This window comes from Nycticebus coucang, chromosome 4 (genome assembly GCF_027406575.1).
Source record: "Nycticebus coucang isolate mNycCou1 chromosome 4, mNycCou1.pri, whole genome shotgun sequence".
Classification (NCBI taxonomy): domain Eukaryota; kingdom Metazoa; phylum Chordata; class Mammalia; order Primates; family Lorisidae; genus Nycticebus; species Nycticebus coucang.
Window position 1 is genome coordinate 130,284,345 of NC_069783.1, and position 20,299 is coordinate 130,304,643.

General features: G+C 44.2%; 1 protein-coding gene across 1 annotated transcript in view; it reads left to right on the forward strand.

Annotated features, from left to right (window-relative positions):
• Positions 1–20,299, forward strand: part of CLTCL1 (clathrin heavy chain like 1) — a 131,655-nt gene that overhangs the window by 35,406 nt on the left and 75,950 nt on the right. The window contains 2 exon segments of the mRNA XM_053587525.1: positions 11,076–11,237; positions 16,269–16,382. Coding sequence (XP_053443500.1) covers positions 11,076–11,237; positions 16,269–16,382 — 276 coding nt within the window.

Genomic DNA, 20,299 nt, shown 5'->3' on the forward strand with positions numbered 1-20,299 from the left:
ACATTTCAATTTTAAATATTTGTGTACCCAGTTTATATGCTCCAAATGATTTATGAAACAGACCTTGATGAATCTGAGCAATATGATATCCCATAACAACATAATAGTTGGGGACTTTAACACTCCTCTGACAGACCTGGACAGATCCTCTAAACAGAAACTAAAACTGAACAAAGATACGAAGTACTTAAATCTGACCCTAGAACAAATGGGATTAATGGACATATACTGAACATAATAACATCCTCAAGCTAAAGAATATACATTCTTCTTATCAGCCTGTGGTACCTACTCCAAAATCAACTGCATCCTAGGATACAAATCAAACCTCAGCAAAATTAAAAGAATAGAAATTACACCCTGTATCTTCTCAGACCACAAGGCAATAAAGGTGGAACTCAACTCCAATAAAAACATTCATCCCCACCCAAAGACTTGGAAATTAAACAACTTTATGCTGAATGATAGTTGGGTTCAGGAAGAGATAAAAGAGGAAATCGTTAAATTTCTAAAATATAATAACAATGAAAACACAGGTTACCAAAACCTGTGGGATACAGCCAAAGCAGTCTAAAGAGGGAAATTTATCACATTAGATGCCTAGAAAGAGAACACATCAACAAACTCATGAACTATCTTATGGAATTGGAAAAAGAAGAACAATCTAATCCCACAGCTGGCAGAAGGAAAGAAATAACCAAAATTAAATCATAGATGAATGAAATTGAAAACAAAAGAATCATTCAGAAAATTAACTAAACAAAAAGTTGCTTTTCCGAAAAAATAAATAAAATTGATAAACCTTTGGCCAGATTAATTAGAAACAGAAAAGTAAAATCTCTTATTAGATTACCTCAATCAGTTATTAGTTATCATTTACCTCAATTAGTTATTACCTCAATCAGAAACAATAAAGGGGAAATAACAGATGCCACAGAGACATAAGAGATCATCTCTGAATACTATAATAAACTCTATGCCTAGAAATTGGACAGTGTGGAGGAAATGGATCAATACCTGGAATCACAATCTCTCCCTTGACTTAATCAAGTAGAAATTGATCTCTTAAACAGACTGATTTCAAGAACTAAGTTCAAAGATACAATAAAAAATCTCCCAACAACAAAAAAAAAAGCCCTGGTCCAGATGGCTTCACACCAGAATTCTATCAAACCTTCAAAGAAGAGCTTATAGCCATACTGCAGAAATTATTCCAAAAAATTGAGAAGGAAAGAATCTTCCCCAACTTATTCTATGAAGCAAACATCACCATGATACCAAAACCAGGAAAAGACCCAACTAAAAAGAATTTCAGACTAGTTTCACTACTGAATATAGATGCAAAAATTCTCAATAAAATCCTAGCCATTAGATTACAGCTACACATTTTAAAAAATCACTCATCATGATCAAGTAGGTTTCATCCCAGGGATGCAAGTCCATAAACATAATTAACCATATCAAAACAGAAGCAAAAACAAAGACCATACGATCCTCTCAATAGATGCAGAAAAAGCATTCGATAAAATCCAGCATCCTTTTCTAGTTAGAACTCTGAAGAAAATAGGCATAGGTGGCATGTTTCTTAAACTGATTGAAGCCATCTACAACAAACCCACAGCTAATATTATACTGAATGGAGTAAAACCAAAAGCTTCTCCACTTAGAACTGGAACCAGTCAAGGCTGTTCTCTGTCACCACTATTATTCAACATAGTGCTGAAAGTTCTAGTTAATACAATCAGGCAAGAGAAAGAAATCCAAATGGGGGCAGAGGAGGTCAAACCATCCCTCTTTGCTGATGATATAATCTGTACTTAGAGAACCCCAAAGACTCAACCACAAGACTCCTGGAAGTCATCAAAAAATACAGTAATGTGTCAGGATATAAAATCAATGTCCACAAATCAGAAGCCTTTGTATATGCCAATAACCACAAAGATGAGAAGGTAATCAAGGACACAATTCCCTTCACAGTAGCTTCAAAGAAAATGAAATAGCTAGGAATATGCCTAACAAAAAAGGTGAAGGACCTCTATAACCCCTAAGAAAAGAAATAGCAGAAGATATTAACAATTGGAAGAACATACCATACTTGAGGCTGGGAAGAATCAACATTGTGAAAATGTCTATAGTAAAACAGTCTACAGATTCAATGCAATCCCCATTAAAATACTGATATCATACTTTCGAGATTTGGAAAAAAAATCTTTGATAAACCAAATAAGGACATTCACTGGGGGAAAGAATCCCTATTTAGCAAATGGTGCTGGGAGAACTGGATAACCAAATGTAAAAGACTGAAACTGGACCTGCACCTTTCTCCACTCACTAGAATAAATTCAAAATGGATAAAAGATCTAAATATAAGGTATGAAACAATAAAAATCCTCAAAGAAACTATGGGTAAAACACTTCAAGTTATCAGACTGGGGAAAGACTTTATGAAGACTTCAGTGGCAATTGCAACAACAAAAATAAACAAATGGGACTTAATTAAATTGAATAGTTTCTGTACAGCTAAGGAGACAACAACCAAAGCAAATAGACAACCTTCAGAATGGGAAAAGATATTTGCATATTATGAATCAGACAAAATCTTGATAATTAGGATCTACAGAGAACTCAATCAACATTTTAAAAAGCCAACAATCCCCTATATCTTTGGGCAAGAGAGATGAATAGAACCTTCTCTAAAGAAGATAGATGAATGGCTAACAAATATATGAAAAATGGTCTTCGTCCCTGATTATCAGAGAAATGCAAATCAAAACCACCCTAAGATAACACCTAACCCCACTAAGAATGGCCCACATCACAAAATATCAAAGCTGCAGATGCTGGTGTGGATGTGGAGAGAAGGGAACATTTTTACACTGCTGGCGGGACTGCAAACTAGTACAACCTTTTTGGGAGGAAATATGGAGAATCCTCAAAGAACTCAAAATAGACCTCCCATTTGATCCTGCAATCCCATTACTGGGCATCTACCCAGAAGGAAAAAAAATCATTTTATCACAAGGACATTTGCACTAGACTGTTTATTGTAGCTCAATTTACAATCACCAAACTGTGGAAACAGCCTAAATGCCCACCATCCCAGGAATGGATTAACAAGCTGTGGCATATGTGCACCATGGAATACTAGTCAGCCATTAGAAAAAATGGAGAGTTTACATCTTTCGTATTAACCTGGATGGAGTTGAAGTACATTCTCCTTTTATTTATTTATTTTTATTTTTTTTGTAGAGACAGAGTCTCACTTTATTGCCCTCAGTAGAGTGCCGTGGCATCACACTGCTCACAGCAACCTCCAACTCCTGGGCTTAGGCAATTCTTTTGTCTCAGCCTCCCAAACAGCTGGGACTACAGGCACCTGGCACAACGCCCAGCCATTTTTTTGTTGCAGTTCTGCCGGGGCCGGGCTTGAACCCGCCACCCTCAGTAATTGGGTTGGTGCCATACCCACTGAGCCACAAGCGCCATCTTGAAGTACTTTCTTCTTAATAAAGCATCACAAGAATGGAGAAACAAGAATCCTATGTACTCAATTCTGATATAAGGACAATTAATGACTTATATGGTGGAGGGTGGGCAATGGGGGAGCTGAGAGACGGAATGAGAAAGTTGGGGGATCCTGGTGCGTGACCTCTTGGAGGTGGGACACAATCATAAGAGGAACTTTACCTAACAAATGCAATCAGTGTAACCTGGTTCTCTATACCCTCAATGAATCCCCAACAATAAAAAAAAATAGTAATTACATTAAATGGATTAAACACTTCGATGGAAAGGTCGAGGTTGGCAGACCACTAAAAGTTCCAGCTTCCTGCTGTCTACAAAAGACACACATTTTTAGATTCAGAGACAAAATATGTTGAAAGTAAAAGGATGGGGGAAATATACCATACAGACTATGTCCAAAAGAGCTGGATTAGCTGTGCTGATATCAGACAAAATAGACTAAGATAAAATATCTACTAAAAACTCATACATGAATGTTCATAGCAACATAATTTATGTAGGTAAAAAGTAGAAAGAATCCAAATGTTCATTAGTTGATAAATGAATAAATAAAAGGTGTTATTCATACTATGGGATATTAATTTGGCCTTAAAAATAAATGTACCAGTGTATGCTATCACATGAGTGAACTTTGGAAATACTAAGCTTAAATGGGAGACATCAGCCTCAAAAGACCACATACTATACCTGTATGATTCCATTTATATGAAATGTTCAGAATCGTCTAATCTGTGGACACAGAAAATGAATAAGTAGTTGCTTAGGGCTGGGATTGGAGTGTGGGAGACGGAAATGAGGATTGATTGGTAATAGGGTTTCTTTTGAAGGATGAAATAGTGTTCTAAAATCACATTGTGGTGATGGTTCCACAACCCTGTGAGTAGGCAGAAAAGCATTGGATGATATGGTTTAAACAAAAGAGTTGTATGGTACATGGATTATATCTCAGTAAAATACCCTGGAGAGGCCATGGTGGCTCACGCCTGTAGTCCAGTGCTGTGGGAGGCCGAGGCGAGTGGATTGTCTGAGCTCAGAGGTTCGAGACCAGTATGAGCAGCAGTGAGCCAGAGTAAGACCCTGTCTCTACCAACATCAAAAACAGCCAGACGTTGTGGTGGGCATCTGTAATCCCAGCTACTGGGGAGGCAATGGGAAAGAGCATCGCCAGAGGAAGAAGAAAATGAACAAAAAAAAGAGTACTTCAAACGATGAAGAATGAACAAGCAAGCTGAAATTAAAAATTAAAAAAAAAAATACCATGGAAAGGCGGTGCCCATACTCAGTGGGTAAAGCGTTGGCCACATACACAGAGGCTGGTGGGTTCGAACCCAGCGCAGGCCAGCTAAACAACGACGACAACTGCAATAAAAAATAGCCAGGCATTGTGGTGGGTGCCTGTAGTCCCAGCTACTTGGGAGGCTGAGGCAAGAGAATCGCTTAAGCCCAAGAGTTTGAGGTTGCTGTGAGCTGTGATGCCACAGCACTCTACCAAGGGCAACATAGACTCTTCCTCAAAAAAAAAAAAAGAAAAAAATACCCTTGAGAATTATATCTACTTACAAGAAGATTATCATGTTTGAAGAATATCCAACAACAACAACAACAAAAAAAAACCCACTAATTCACAAAGCTGCTTGTATGTGCTTACTGACAAACTAAAAACCAACAAATAAAAAATCCTGACCATTTAATAATGCAAAAAAACCCATCAGCAGAAGGATAGACATATAGACCAATGGAAAAGAATTGGAAGTCCAGGAGTAAACCCACATAACTGTACCCAGTGATCTCTGGGAAGGATGTTAAGTCTGTTCAATGGAGAAAGAATAGTCTTTGTAACAAATGATGCTCTAATCACTGAATATTCACATCCAAGAGAAGGGAATTGGGTGCCCATCTCGCACAGCGTTCAAAGATAAACTCAGAATATATCAGAGACCTGAGTGCTGGAGCTGAATTTATTAGACCCTTAGAAGAAAACAGATGGACAGAAGATCCTCACTTTGGATTTGGCCTAGATTCTTAGTATAGCACTACAGCCTGGGCCACAAAAGAAAAAAGTAGGTAATTTGGACTTTATTAAAATTAAAAGCTTTCATATATCAAGGGATATGGTGGATGAAGTGAAAAGCTAGGAGGTAATATTTGAAAATCACGTATCTGAGAAAGGTCTACTATCTAGGTAAAGAACAAGTCTAACTCGACAATTAATAGTCAACCCAATTTAAAAATGGGCAAAGGATTTGAATGAAAATTTCTCCAGGGAAGATGTATGATAGGGCAAGAACACAAGGAGACGCTCAGTGTCAGCCACTAGGGAAATGGGATTCAGAACACAGTGAGGTTCTACTTTATGTGTACTAGGATGGCTGTAACTGTTACAAAATAGAAAACAACCAGTGTTGGAGATGATGTGGAGAAACTAGCATTCCCAGACACAGAGATGGAAATGTGAGATGACTTGGCCGATTGGCAGCTCCTCAAAAAGTTGAGCAGGCTGGGTTAGGGCCTCATGCCTATAATCCCAGCACTTTGAGAGGCCAAGGTGGGAGGATTGCTTGAGTCCCAGAACTCGAGACCAGCCTGGACAACATAGTGAGGCGCCATCTGTACAAGAAATTTTTTTTTTTCGCAGTTTTTGGCCAGGGCCAGGTTTGAACCCACCACTTCTGGTATATGGGGCTGGCACCCTACTCCTTGAGCCACAGGTGCCAACCATGTACAAGAAATTTAAAAATTAGCCAGGAGTAGTGGTGGGCACCTTTAGTCCCAGCTACACAGGAGGCAAAGGCAGGAGGATTGCATGAGCCCAGGACTTGGAGGCTTTAGTAAGCCATGATTGCACCCTTACGTTCCAGTCGGGGGGACAGAGCTGAGACCCTCTCTCTTAAAAAACAAAGTTAAACATAGAATTCCATTTTACCTAGCAGTGGAACTAGAACCTACCCAAGAGAAATAAAAACGTGCCTACACAGAACTTTTACTTTATTTTTTTAAATTTTTTAGAGGCAGAGTCTCACTTTATCACCCTCAGAAGAGTACCATGGTGTCACAGTTCACAGTAACCTCCAACTCTTGGATCCAAGCGATTCTCTTACCTCAACTTCCCGAGTAGCTGGGACTACAGGCGCCTGCCACAATACCTGGCTATTTCTTTTGTTGCAGTTTGGCCGGGGCTGGGTTTGAACCCGCCACCCTCAGTATATGGAGCCAGTGCCCTACCCACTGAACCACAGGTGCCGCCCCCTTTTTTTTTCCACACAAGAACTTTTACATAGATGTTCATAATTTAGCACTATCCAAAATAGGCAAAAGGTAGAAAGAACCCAAATGTTCATCAACAAATGAGTGGATAAACAAATGGTAGCCTGTCCATACAATGGAATGTTGCTCAGCCCTAGAAGGGAGTGGTGCGTGCTACAACACGGATAAACCTCAGAAACCTTACCACGAGAAAGAAGTGAGGCCCTCAGACCACATATCTCACATGACATTTATATGAAATATTTAGAATAGGCAGATCTATACAACAAACAGATGGGTGGTTGCCAAGGGCTGTGAATAGGGGGCACTAGAGACTGATGGGCACAGGGGTTTCTTTGGGGGGATGAATGTTTTGGAACTGTATAGAGGTGCTGTTGCACATACACACTGTATGCTGTTGAATCGTGCAGTTTTGAATGGGTAATTTTACGTTGTGTAAAGGGAGAAGAGAACGTGGAGCTGTAGTTTGCTGCCCCCTATGAAAGCATTAGCAAATGCCTGTTCTGTCTGAACCAGCTGTCACCTGGTCAGCTCTTACCCTGGCTCAGATGTCACTTTGGGAAGCCCTCCCTACCTCCCAGGGCCAGGTGCAGTAAGAGGCGTTCTGCCCTCTGTGTCCTGATGGTCAGCGCCCTGTATCACAGCTGTTCACGCACCTGCCGGAACCCTTGCCATCTGTCCTGGAGTGAAGAGCCTCTGTTGTGCTGCTGGGCCGTTTTCCTTGTCCTCAGCCCCCAGCACAGCAGCTCGCATGAATAACAAGTTCATGTGCTGAATCCTTGCCTGCTAGGGTCCTCAAAGTGCCTTCACCCACATGCGGCACACTTAACCCCAGCAGCCCCATGAGGTAGGCTTTACCTGGCCAGGTGCCAAGGCTTGGAAGCTCCTTGTTGGCTGAAGGCCACCCATGCAGCCTCTGGGTCCGGGAACGAGCCAGCGGAAGGGCCAGGCCTCCAGCATGGCCTCGGTGTTCTCTGCTGTGCCTCTGCCCCTCGGCTTCTGAGTGGGCTTCCCCGAGTTGGGGACTCAAGTGTGCTATTGTCATGTCGCTGGAGAGGGTGAGTTTTGTCCTGCTCTTTTGAATTTCACTTTTTTTTTTTTTTTAAGATGCTTCATTTTACTAGTAATTAAGAAAGTATGCATTAAAATGACAAATATCATTTCTGACTCATCACAGTGGTAGGTAAAGAGAAACAAACTAAGCACAGATAATTTCGGCACTGGTGAAAAAAGTGGACTGACAGAATCTTTCATGTATTATTGATGCATGTATTAATCAGCACAAAATTTATCTCAGGGAAATTTGGCAATACCATCCTTTTTAAAAATCTATATACTCCTGACCTAGTAATTCCACTGTCAGGTGTCCACCCAACAGAAATATTCCTGGGTCTCTAGCTTTGCAGCTTTCAGACTGGAACTTACGCTATGGGCTGTGTTGGGTCACCACTATGCCAGCTGCAGCTCTTGGGATGCCTCAGCTTCTTCTGAATTTCACTTTAAAATTAACTTGTTCATTTTTCTGTTAGAATACAGACCATCTGGGTGGTGCCTGTGGCTCAGTGAGTAGGGCGCCGGCCCCATATACCAAGGGTGGTGGGTTCAAACCCAGCCCCAGCTGAACTGCAACAAAAAAATAGCCGGGCGTTGTGGTGGGCACCCGTAGTCCCAGCTGCTTGGGAGGCTGAGGCAAGAGAATTGCCTAAGCCCAAGAGTTAGAGGTTGCTGTGAGCCGTGTGATGCCACGGCACTCTACCCAGGGCGGTACAGTGAGACTCTGTCTGTACAAAAAAAAAAAAAAAAAAATACAGACCATCTGTCTGCTGGTTATTTCTTTCTTTCTTTTTTTTTATTTTTTGGCTGGGGCTCGGTTTGAACCCACCACCTCGGTATATGGGGCTGGCGCCCTACTACAGGCACCACCACCCTGCTGGTTATTTCTTTTTTTTTTTTTTTTATAGAGACAGAGTCTCACTGTACCGCCCTTGGTAGAGTGCCGTGGCGTCACACAGCTCACAGCAACCTCTAACTCTTGGGCTTATGCGATTCTCTTGCCTCAGCCTCCCGAGCAGCTGGGACTACAGGCGCGCGCCACAACGCCCTGCTATTTTTTTGTTGCAGTTTGGCCGGGGCTGGGCTTGAACCTGCCACCCTCGGCATATGGGGCCGGCGCCCTACTCGCTGAGCCGCTGGTTATTTCTTATTTCTGTCTAGCTGCAGCCTCTGACCACCACTAACACTTTCTGTCCCTGCAGAGTTCTCTGTTCTTGATGTTTCTCATGTGGAATTTTGTGACTGGGTGTTTTCTTCAGCGTATTTTTCAGAGTTTATTCACATCGCAGCGTGTATCAGTCCTTTATGTAACAACATCAACATGGGTCTGTGCAATGGAAAAGTAAAACAGAAATGAGTTGTTTGTTTTTGAGACAGAGTTTCAAGCTATCGCCTTCCGTAGAGTGCTGTAGCATCATAGCTCACAGCAACCTCAAACTCTTGGGCTCAAGCAATCCTTTTGTCTTGGTTTTTCTATTTTTTAGTAGAGACAAGGTCTCATTTTTGCTCAGGTTGGTCTAGAACTCATGAGCTCAAGTGATCTGCCTGCCTCGGCCTCCCAGAGTGCTGGGATTATAGGACTGTTTCTATTGGCCACTGCACCTGGCCAATAGAAACAGTTTTTAAAGACAAAGATGTTGAAGTTGGGCAGCTCCTGTGGCTCAGTGGGTAGGGCGCTGGCTCCATGTACGGAGGGTGTCAGGTTCGAACCCAGCCCGGGCCAAACTGCAACAACAACAACAACAACAAAAAATAGCCCGGCGTTGTGGCAGGCAACTGTAGTCCCAGCTACTTGGGAGGCTGAGGCAAGAGAATCGCTTAAGCCCAGGAGTTGAAGGTTGCTGTGAGCTGTGTGACTCCACAGCACTCTACCAAGGGCGATAAAGTGAGACTCTGTCTTAAAAACAAAACAAACAAAAAAAAAAAAAAACAGAAAGAAAGAAAGAAAAGAAATGTTGAAGACTTTGTTTTCCCATTTTAAGGAGGTGTGTAAGTAGTGGGGCATTGATTGAGGGTCTGAATCTTACCCACAGACTGCATGGGCCTCACTCAGCAGAGATGTGTGTTTGATTGTTGAATTACAAGAACTTGAAATGTTGACACTTTCATGTTCCATTTACATAGCTTTTTGAGCATTTGACATTGGATATAAATGTACTAAAATTTGTTGTGGAAATGTAAGTTCTAAGTTTTATAAAGCGAAAATTGGTTTTTATTAAACAAAAATTTTGCTACTTAATAGGTTTCAGCAAACATAATTTTTTTCTTTTTCTTTTTTTTTTGGTTGTACTTGTCGCCGTTGTTTGGCAAGCCCTGGCTGGATTCAAACCTGCCAGCTCCGGTGTATGTGGCTGGCACCCTAGCCTCTGAGCTATAGGCGCTGAGCCAGAAAACATAATTTTCAAAATAGCCTATTCTCACCCCTCTGACTTAACTGCTGTTAACGTTTTAGAGTTTTTCCCTCCAAAACGCACAAGACAAGAGAAAAACTCCAATCAGTTCAAGGTGGGGAGCAAGGGAATGAGAAACAGGGAGCGGGAGGAGAGAAAGGGATGGAGGGTCAGTGTCTGGCTCATCTCTTGGGGGTGAGACACAATTATAAAAGGGACTTTACGTAACAAATGCAATCAGTATAATCTAATGTTTTGTACCCTCAGTGAATCCCAAACAATAAAAAAAAAAAACAAAAAAAACAAGACTTGGGCTGAGCGTGGTGGCTCACGCCTGTGATCCCAGCACTCTGGGAGGCCGAGGCAGGTGGATCGCTTGAGCTCAGGAGTTCAAGACCAGCCTGAACAAGAGCAAGACCCTGTCTCTACTAAAAATAGAAAAATTAGCCAGGAATTATGGTGGGCACCTGTAGTCCCAGCTACACAGGAGGTTAAGGCAGGAGGATCGCTTGAACCCTGGAATCTGAGGTTGCTGTGAGGCTGTGAACTAGGCTGACACCACAGCACCCTAGGCTGGGCAACAGAGTGAGACTGTTCCCCCACCATAAAAAAGGCACAAGACGTATTTCCTATGAAAACACACACACACACATTTAAAGAATGAGAATCACCCTTCTTTTTTATGGTCTTATTTTTTCCCTGATGTATGCTGTTATATCATCCCTTTAATAGCTGCTGATTTAATTTTCACTAGAGGAGGTATATCAACATAAGAGACTGTCATTTTGTTTGTTTCTGTTCATCTCTTTTCTCTCCCTTTCATTGCAAAATATCTTTTCTCAGCAAAACTGTGTGGTTGGGGCAATGCGGCTTTACTCTGTGGACAGGAAGGTCTCACAACCCATAGAAGGCCATGCCGCTGCTTTCGCAGAGTTCAAGGTCGAGGGGAACGCCAAGGCGGCCACCCTCCTCTGCTTTGCTGTGCATGGTCCTGCAGGAGGCAAGGTAAGAGCTGCTCTGTGGTGTCTGTATGAGCGTGGCTGGGGAGGGCACACGGCCTGCAGGGGCCTGTGCAGTCAAAGGCTTGTGGCCGTGTGTGGGCCGCTCACCCTGCTGGATGTGCTGGTGGTCTGGCAGCAATGTCGGCATAAAGTTAGAAACCTGAAGTCAGCTGCTGATGAATTGGCCTCTTTCCCCAAACTTCCTCTCAGGCCGACTGTACTGAGATGGGCCCTTCAGGGGAGGGAGGTACAGTTTCTGGCTCCTGGCATCAGTCTCAAGGTAGAGACGGCTATGAAGTCACAAATACAGAGCCATCTTTACCACCGGGCATGGCTCCATGTCACGAAGGTATGGTTCTGCCAGGTGGTAGAGGTGGAGGGCCTAGGGAAGCCACAGAGAGATAGGACTCCCAGGGCCAGGTGAGCGTTGTGAGGTGCAGGCCTGGCCAGCACTGTGTGGCAGGGCTGCCCTGGCACAGCCAGAGGTGGGAGAGCTCCTGGTGCCCGCAGTGACCTGGGGTCCGCCAGGATCACCTCAGTTGCTGGGAGAATGGCTTCAAAACAGAGTCCTTCTCCCAGTATGCTCTTAGCATGAACACTCCTGAAACGTTGTTCTGGGTTGTTCCTTAGGCCTGAAATATTCCCCAAGAAGAGGAGTTCAGAAATGTGGCTGCTTAAACTCCCTGGACTGAAATATACTTCTTTGAGTTTTTTGGTCTCCTGTTGAGTAAAATACTTCACACCTACCTTTATTGAGAACCAGTGGGAAAATATGAGTTAGGTCAAATGTTGGTTTTGTTGCTGATAAGGCTGATTTAGGCTGACCTTATGTATGTAATTATGTGGCCCAGAGCACAGCTTACCACCCTCTTTGTAGACAGAGCCAGTCCCAATAGTGTATTTTTGAAGCTGCTTCAATTGCCCGGGGGGTGGTTCTCCTGATAAAATATCGCCCAGACCGATTTCTTCAAGAGTTTTCCCTGCACTCTCTTCTAGTATTTTTATAGTTTCATGTCTTAAGTTTAAATCTTTAATCCAGTGAGAGTCTATCTTAGTTAATGGTGAAAGGTGTGGGTCCAGTTTCAGTCTTCTACAGGTTGCCAGCCAGTTCACCCAGCACCATTTGTTAAATAGGGAATCTTTTCCCCACTGAATGTTTTTAATTGGCTTGTCAAAGATCAAATAACAGTAAGTAGCTGGGTTCATCTCTTGGTTCTCTATTCTGTTCCATACATCTACCTCTCTGTTTTTGTGCTGTTTTGATCACTATCAATTTATAGTATAGTCTGAGGTCTGGTAGCGTGATTCCTCCTGCTTTGTTTTTATTTCAAACTAAAAAGCTTCTGCACAGCAAAGAACACAATAAGTAAAGCAAGCAGACAGCCCTCAGAATGGGAGAAGATATTTGCAGATTATGTCTCTGACAACGGTTTAATAACCAGAATCCACAGAGAACTCAAATGTATAAGTAAAAAAAGAACAAGGGATCCCATCTCAGGGTGGGCAAGGGACTTGAAGTTAACTTCTGTGAAGAAGACAGGCATACGGCCTACAAACGTATGAAAAAATGCTGATCCTCCTTAATCATCCGAGAAATGCAAATCAAAACTACTTTGAGATATCATCTGACTCCAGTAAGATTGGCCCATATTACAAAATCCCAAGACCAGAGATGTTGGCATGGATGCGGAGAAAAGGGGACACTTCTACACTGCTGGTGGGAATGCAAACTAATACATTCCTTTTGGAAAGATGTTTGGAGAACACTTAAAGATCTAAAAATAGATCTGCCATTCAATCCTGTAATTCCTCTACTAGGTATATACCCAGAAGACAAAAAAAATCACATTATAACAAAGATATTTGTACCAGAATGTTTATTGCAGCCCTATTCATAATTGCTAAGTCATGGAAAAAACCCAAGTGCCCATCGATCCACGAATGGATTAATTGTGGTATATGTACACCATGGAATATTATGCAGCCTTAAAGAAAGATGGAGACTTTACCTCTTTCATGTTTACATGGATGAAGCTGGAACATATTCTTCTTAGTAAAGTATCTCAAGAATGGAAGAAAAAGTATCCAATCTACTCATCCCTACTGTGAAACTAATTTATGGCTTTCATATGAAGGCTATAACCCAGTTATAATCTAAGAATGGGGGAAGGGGGGGGCGGATGGGTGGAGGGAGGGTGATTGGTGGGATTACACCTGTGGTGCATCTTACAAGGGTACATTTGAAACTTAGTAAATGTAGAATATAAATGTCTTAACACAATAACTAAGAAAATGCCAGGAAGGCTATGTTAACCAGTGTGATGAAAATATGTCAAATGGTCTATAAAACCAGTGTATGGTGCCCCATGATCGCATTAATGTACACAGCTATGGTTTAATAAAAAAAAGAAAAATAGACAGAGCTGGCCAGCCCAGGCCTCCCCTTGGGAGCTCCCCATGTGTGGCACCGGTAGCAGCCTCAGAAGAGAAGGGCAAGGCTGTCTGGTAGCTGCTCCTCTCAGGCAAGCCAGCAGAGCTGCAGGTGGCAGGGGGACCTTCAAGACAGGCCCTTCCGCTCTGAAACACCAGCAGCCTGAAAAATGCAGTTTCCCACCATAACTATCCCAGAAGCTGCCCTGTATCTTGTGACTGAGTCTCCCCTCCCCTCCTGCAGGGAAGAGTGTGGGGTCCCATCGGGGTCCTGCTCAGTCTGAGTTCCTTGCAGGCCTCTTCCACCTGAGTCTATTGGTCGTAGGGGATCAGCCGACAGTCTCCTCCTATAGATGAGTGTTGCCTGGACACATTTCCTGCCTGCTGACCTCCTCCCACAGCTGCACCAGGAAGCCTGGCATCCTGCCCCACACCTCTACTTCTGTGGGCAGCACCACCCTATCCTGGCTACCAGGAAAAACCACAGCTCTCAGGCGCCATTCCATCCTGCTGTATTGCCAGGCCTCTGGCAAGCCTCCCCTGTGCCTTGGCCTTGTGTGGTAGACTGAACCCTGTCACCTCACATTCAGGGTAGGGAATAATTTATTAGGCCCTCAGACCCTTTCCACCCTTTCTTGCCAGTTGAGCCCAGCCAGAGAATTTTCCTGCCCTACCTTTATCTGTATTCAAGTGCCTGCTTGCGAGACATGTAAATTCCCAGTGTCAAATCCCCCACGTCTGCACCTGAAGAAGCCGCCCGTGTGCTTCCACTCAGCCTGTGTTCCTCTCCTGGGCCACCTCCTCCACCTCTCCACTCCTTTCCCAGGCCCCACTGGCATTTCCTCTCCTCTACCTGACCGACTTCCAGGGGCACCTTTGTCCCTTTCCTCTGCTGAGCTCCCTCCAGCACTTGTTCTGTCTCTTACCCGCCTTGTGATTTTGTTCCCGAGTTGTTTTAGCTGTGGGGTCTCTTTTCTTTGAGTGAAGGTTATGGGGAAGGTGTGTGTGTAGGTCGGGAACCTGGAGCTACTCGGATGAAGGCAGGGAGGACCCCCAGCTACTGTGATTCCTCCTGATTCCACAGAGATTCTTTTTTTTTTTTTTTTTTTTTTTTGGTTTTTGGCCGGGACTGGGTTTGAACCCGCCACCTCCGGCATATGGGACCGGCGCCCTACCTCTTGAGCCACAGGCGCCGCCCCAGAGATTCTTTTTTTTTTGGCCGGGACTGGGTTTGAACCCAGCACCTCTGGCATATGGGGCCGGCGCCCTACTCTGTTGAGCCACAGGCGCCACCCTCCACAGAGATTCTTGTATACCCCAGCATGACCTTGAAAACCTCAAGCCTGTGCCATGGGCAGACTGTCTTGTGAGTTTGGGCTTCAGGGATGAGATCTAGTCACTCACAGGCTTGTGTGAGCCTGGGCTGTGTCCAGGAGGGCAGTGAGCAGAGCTGGACCAGACAGCAGATCCCAGCTGGAGCCCTTATTCTATTGTGCCCAGGAGTTCCACAAAGACCATGCTGTCGAACAAGCTGAATTCACAGCAGAGTCCTGGCACAGAAGAGCCAGCTGGCGACTGCCTCAGTGTCCCAACATGGGGTTTCTGAGAGCAGCCCCAAGTGTTTAAGGGGTCAGGTTTTTAATGCTTGGTCTGCATCCTGGTTGGCACGCAGGCTGTCCAGGTGCATCTGGGTGGGGAAGTAAGCAAGCATTGTACAGAAGCAAAATTTTGCAGTTAGCCATATGTCACACATCTTTGTTTTAATATTTTCACCCTAAACATCAGAGTTTCTTTTTTTTTTTAATTTTTTTTTTTTTTTTTAGAGACAGAATCTCACTTTATTGCAGCAACCTGTAACTCCTGGACTTAGGCGATTCTCTTGCCTCAGCCTCCTGAGTAGCTGGGATTATAGGCACCTGCCACAATGCCTGGCTATTTTATTTTCTTTGTTGTTGCAATTTGGCTGGGGCCAGGTTTGAACCCACCACCCTAGGTATATGGGGCTGGTGCCCTACCCACTGAGCCACAGGCCCGCCCTACATATTAGTTTCAATACTTTCCCCCATACAACTTAGTCTCAGTGTTTTCTCCATGTGGTATTGTTTAAAGGTCAGTCCAGGGACACTTGGTACCTCCTGGTTGGTTTCCCAGGGAGTTAGCCAAGCAAGAAACTGGGAGTGAACTAGAAGTAAGAAATCAATTAGTACTTTCTCATTTATCTTGGGAGTGAACTAGACTTATTTCTTTTCTTTTGAAAGTGTGTAGTCCAGAATTTGCCAGGAGTTAGCCGGTATTATAGCCTAGGCCTGACACTTTTCTGCTTTAGCCTAGGCCCACTAGGCTAACAGTTCCACGGGCATTGACACGGAGCCCCAGGGAAAGGGGACAGGGAGACTCTGCCAGCAGTGGCTCTTCTGTCTGTGCCTGGCAATGGGCAGCGTGTCACAAGTGCCCAAGTGAAGGGGCCCTGCTTTGTTTAATGTGAGTTGAGTGTCATTCATATAGTGACCACGCGGACCTGTGGCTCTGCTCACCTCTCTCCCTTGGTAGCATCTGCCTGCCCCCAAGCACAGCTCCCTGGATTGACCTACAGTCTCTCTTATAGCTGCACATCATCGAAGTTGGGCAGTCTGCAGCTGGAAACCAGCCTTTTATAAAGAAAGCCGTGGGTGTGTTCTTCCCTCCAGAGGCGCAGACTGATTTTCCAGTGGCTATGCAGGTAGGAACGTGCTGCTCTGTGACCATGTCTGTCATACCATATCCACCCAAGCACCCCTGAAGCACAAGAGGCCACAGCTGCGTCTCACTCAAACCTGCTAGAGGCTACAGACTTGGATGTAGCCAAGGATGAGACAAGGCAGGTTTCTGGAAAAGGGCACCTTGCTCAGGCATTAGGGTAACCTGAGCCTTCCCCCCACACACAAAGCCCAAGGGCCTTTCCCTTTTATTATAGAAGATTAAATGTTCACTGTGATACAAGAATATATAATGCACAAAGAAGAAAACACTCCTTTGAAGTTCAAGCAGTGGGCTGTAAAATAGATCAAAGATCTTACTACTTGTTATATGACACAAGTATATGTAAATCTTTCTTGAACAAAATTGGGATCACATTATATGTGTAAGATGATGTAATCTCCTTTTTACTTTTTCGTCTTATAAAAATTCGTCATCTAGGAATTTCCAGCAATGTCAATAAATGTAACTGCAGAATTAAATATCAGCTGAGATACCCCTGCTGCTAGTTGTGAGCGCCCTGTGGACCCCCCTGCCCAGGCACGTTTGGTCACAAATGGAATCTCGCGGCCGTGGCTCTCTGGCCTGGCTGCTCGTGAGCTTTCTAGCACGCTGCTGAAATACATGTATCTGTTTCTTTCTTTTTCTTCTTCTTTTTCTTTTTTTTTGTTAGAGACAGAGTCTCATTCTATTGCCCTGGGTAGAGTGCCATGGCATCAGAGCTCACAGCAACCACCAACTTTTGGGCTTAGGCAATTCTCTTGCCTCAGCCTCCCGAGTAGCTGAGACTACAGACGCCCGCCACAACGCCCGGCTATTTTTTGTTGCAGTTTGGCCAGGGCCGGGCTCAAACCCACCACCCTCAGTATATGGGGCCGGCGCCCTACCCACTGAGCCACAGGTGCAGCCCAATACACGTAACTGTTTCATTGTTTATGTTACCTGTTTTGCAGATGTACCCTAGCTCATTTAAGCAATGCTGTTGGTGGGTATTTATGTTTACAATAAATACTTCCAGGAACATTGTGGTCGATCCATCCTTGTACATCAGTCTAAGAGTCTAAGGATAAATTCCTAGAAATGACACTGCTAGGTCAGGACCACATGCAGGTCAGACTCAGGACTACACTGCCCTGCCCGTTCCTGCTGGGTCAGGGGCGTGTGCAGGTCATAGGCTCAGGACCACACCCTTTCCTGCCCAAGCTGTTTCTGGCAGTGTCTGGTGGTTTTCATGCCCTCCCACTGTTTACTCTGCAGTTTTGTGCATTTTTTTGTGTTGGGATCTTTATCTTATTTGTAGGAACTCTTCGTGGTTCTAGCATACCAAGGGTCTGACATGGTTTGAATATTATTCCCAGTAATAATTTGCAGTGTGAACCACCTTATGGAATTTTTGCCATTTCATGTGGCTGTGCTATCATCTCTCTGTTTCTTTTGTTATGGTATCATGTCTTGAAAATAATTCTGTACCCATGGTTATCGAAGTACTTACCTATACACATACACACACATTTTTTTTTTTTTTTTTTTTTTTTTTTGCGGGCGTGGGTTTGAACCCGCCACCTCCGGCATATGGGGCTGGCACCCTACTCCTTTGAGCCACAGGCGCCGCCCCCCCCACATTTTTTTTACCAAGTGAGACAGGATTTCTGTGTTGTCTGGTCTGGTCTGAACTCCTAGCCTTAGATGACCCTCCCACCTCAGTCTCCCAAGTAGCTGAGATGACAGGCGCACACCACTGCACCCAGCATGTTTTTTTTCATTACTCTCTGAATTGTATCTGGTTTTTATTTAAAATCTTTGTAGCCTGAGTGCAGTGGCTCACGCCTATAATCCCAGCAAGTCTAGGAGGCCAAGGCAGGTGGATTGTCTGAGCTCAGGAGTTCGAGACCAGTCTGAGCAAGAGTGAGACCCTATCTCTACTAAAAATAGAAAAACTAGCCAAGCATGATGATACACTGTAGCCCTAGCTACTCGGGAGATTGAGGCAAGAGAATTACTTGAATCCAGGAGTTCGAGGCTGCTGTGAGCTAGGCTAGGGCCATGGCACCCTAGCCTGAGTGATAGAGCAAGAATCTGTCTTTAAAAAAAAAAAAAAGATAAATAATCTTTGAACCATCTGGAATTTGCTTTGATCTGGAGAGTACAAAGAGATTCAAATCTTTGCCCTCATTCCTTATCCCCTTATAGCTGGCTGATTGTTTATCAGTATAGAGTGTGTATTTGCCACTGACAGGTCTATTAAACTCTCATATATGGTTGATTCTCTCACAGGACTCTCAGTTCCATTTGTGATTTTTTTTTTTTTTTTTTGGACAAAAACAGGGTCTCACTCTGTCACCAAAGCTAGAATACCGTGGCGTCATAACTCAGTGTAACCTCCAACTCCTGGGCTCAAACAGTCTTCCAGCTCAACCTCCAGGCAGGCACCCCTGTGCTCAGCTAATTTTTTTCATTTTTTGCAGAAGCAGTTTTGCTATGTTGCCCAGGGTGGTCTTGAACTCCTGCCCTTAAGCTATCTGTATACCTCAGCTGCCCAAAATGCACTGAGCCTGGCCTAATACTGTACTTTTTTGTTTGTTTGGTTGGTTGGTTGGTTTTTTGAATTTTGTATTCAATTGTTTTAGTTTGAAGGCTTTTTTTTTTTAATTTTTATTTATTTATTTATTTATGTATGTATTGAGACAGCGTCTCACTATGTCACCTGGGTAGAGTGCTGTGGCATCACAGCTCACAGCAACCTCAAACTCTTAACCTTAAGTGATTCTCTTGCCTCGGCCTCCCAAGTGTCTAGGACTCCAGGCACCCGCCACAATGCCTGGCTATTTTTTTGGTCGCGGTTGTCATTGTTGCTTTAGCTGGCCTAGGCCAATTTCAAACTCGCCCAGCCATGGTATATGTGGCCAGCACCCTACCCACTGAGCCATGGGTGCCACCAACTGTGAGTTTTTTCACTCTTCTCTATGAGGCTGGCTTATCAGTTTCCTCAGAAACTGACATATATATATCAGTTGGCATATATGGCAAGAGGGTCACCCTTCGTGTGAGTAGCATGCTATGGCATCATTATAGCTCACCACAACCTTAAACTTCTGAGCTCAAGCAATCCTTTTGCCTCAGCCTCCCAAGTAGCTGAGACTACAGACACCTGCCACCACATCTAGTTTATTTTTCTTTATTTTCTTTTCTTTCCTTTCTCTCCTCCCCTCCCCTCCCCTCCTCTCCTCTCCTCTCTTTCGCCCTGGGTAGAGGGCTCACAGCAACCTCCAACTCTTGGGCTTAAGTGAGTCTCTTGCCTGGGTAGAGGGCTCACAGCAACCTCCAACTCTTGGGCTTAAGTGATTCTCTTGCCTCAGACTCCCCAGTAGCTGGGACTACAGGCACCCACCACAACGCCTGGCTATTTTTTTTTGTTTGTTTGTTTATTTATAGAGATGGGGTCTCACTCTGGCTCAAGCTGGTCTCGAACTCTCGAACTCCTGAGCCATTACTCAGTGTTTCATAATAATCCAGTTGAGGGGATCCCTCTTTTCCAGCCCCTTCAGGTTTTCCTCTGCGTTGAGTATTTTCCTGGAGGAGTGGGGCACTTGGCAAAGGTCACAGGTTAGCAGGTGTAGCAGAGGGCAGGCTGGGATGGGGGCTCACTGTCTGGGGTCTTTTTCCTTCTTTCATGAATTCGCAGCTTGCTTAAAGGGTTTTGGTTATAAACTGGGGAAAAGATAGATCTAGCTGAAAGATAGATAGAATAGCTTGATTTTCTTGGACCTTTATTTGTGAGTGGTCGGACACATTATTGACTTTAAAACTAGCTCTCAGGGCTCGGTGCCTGTAGCACAGTGGTTAAGACGCCAGCCACGTTGTACTGAGGGTGGCAGGTTAGAACCCGACCCAGACCAGCTA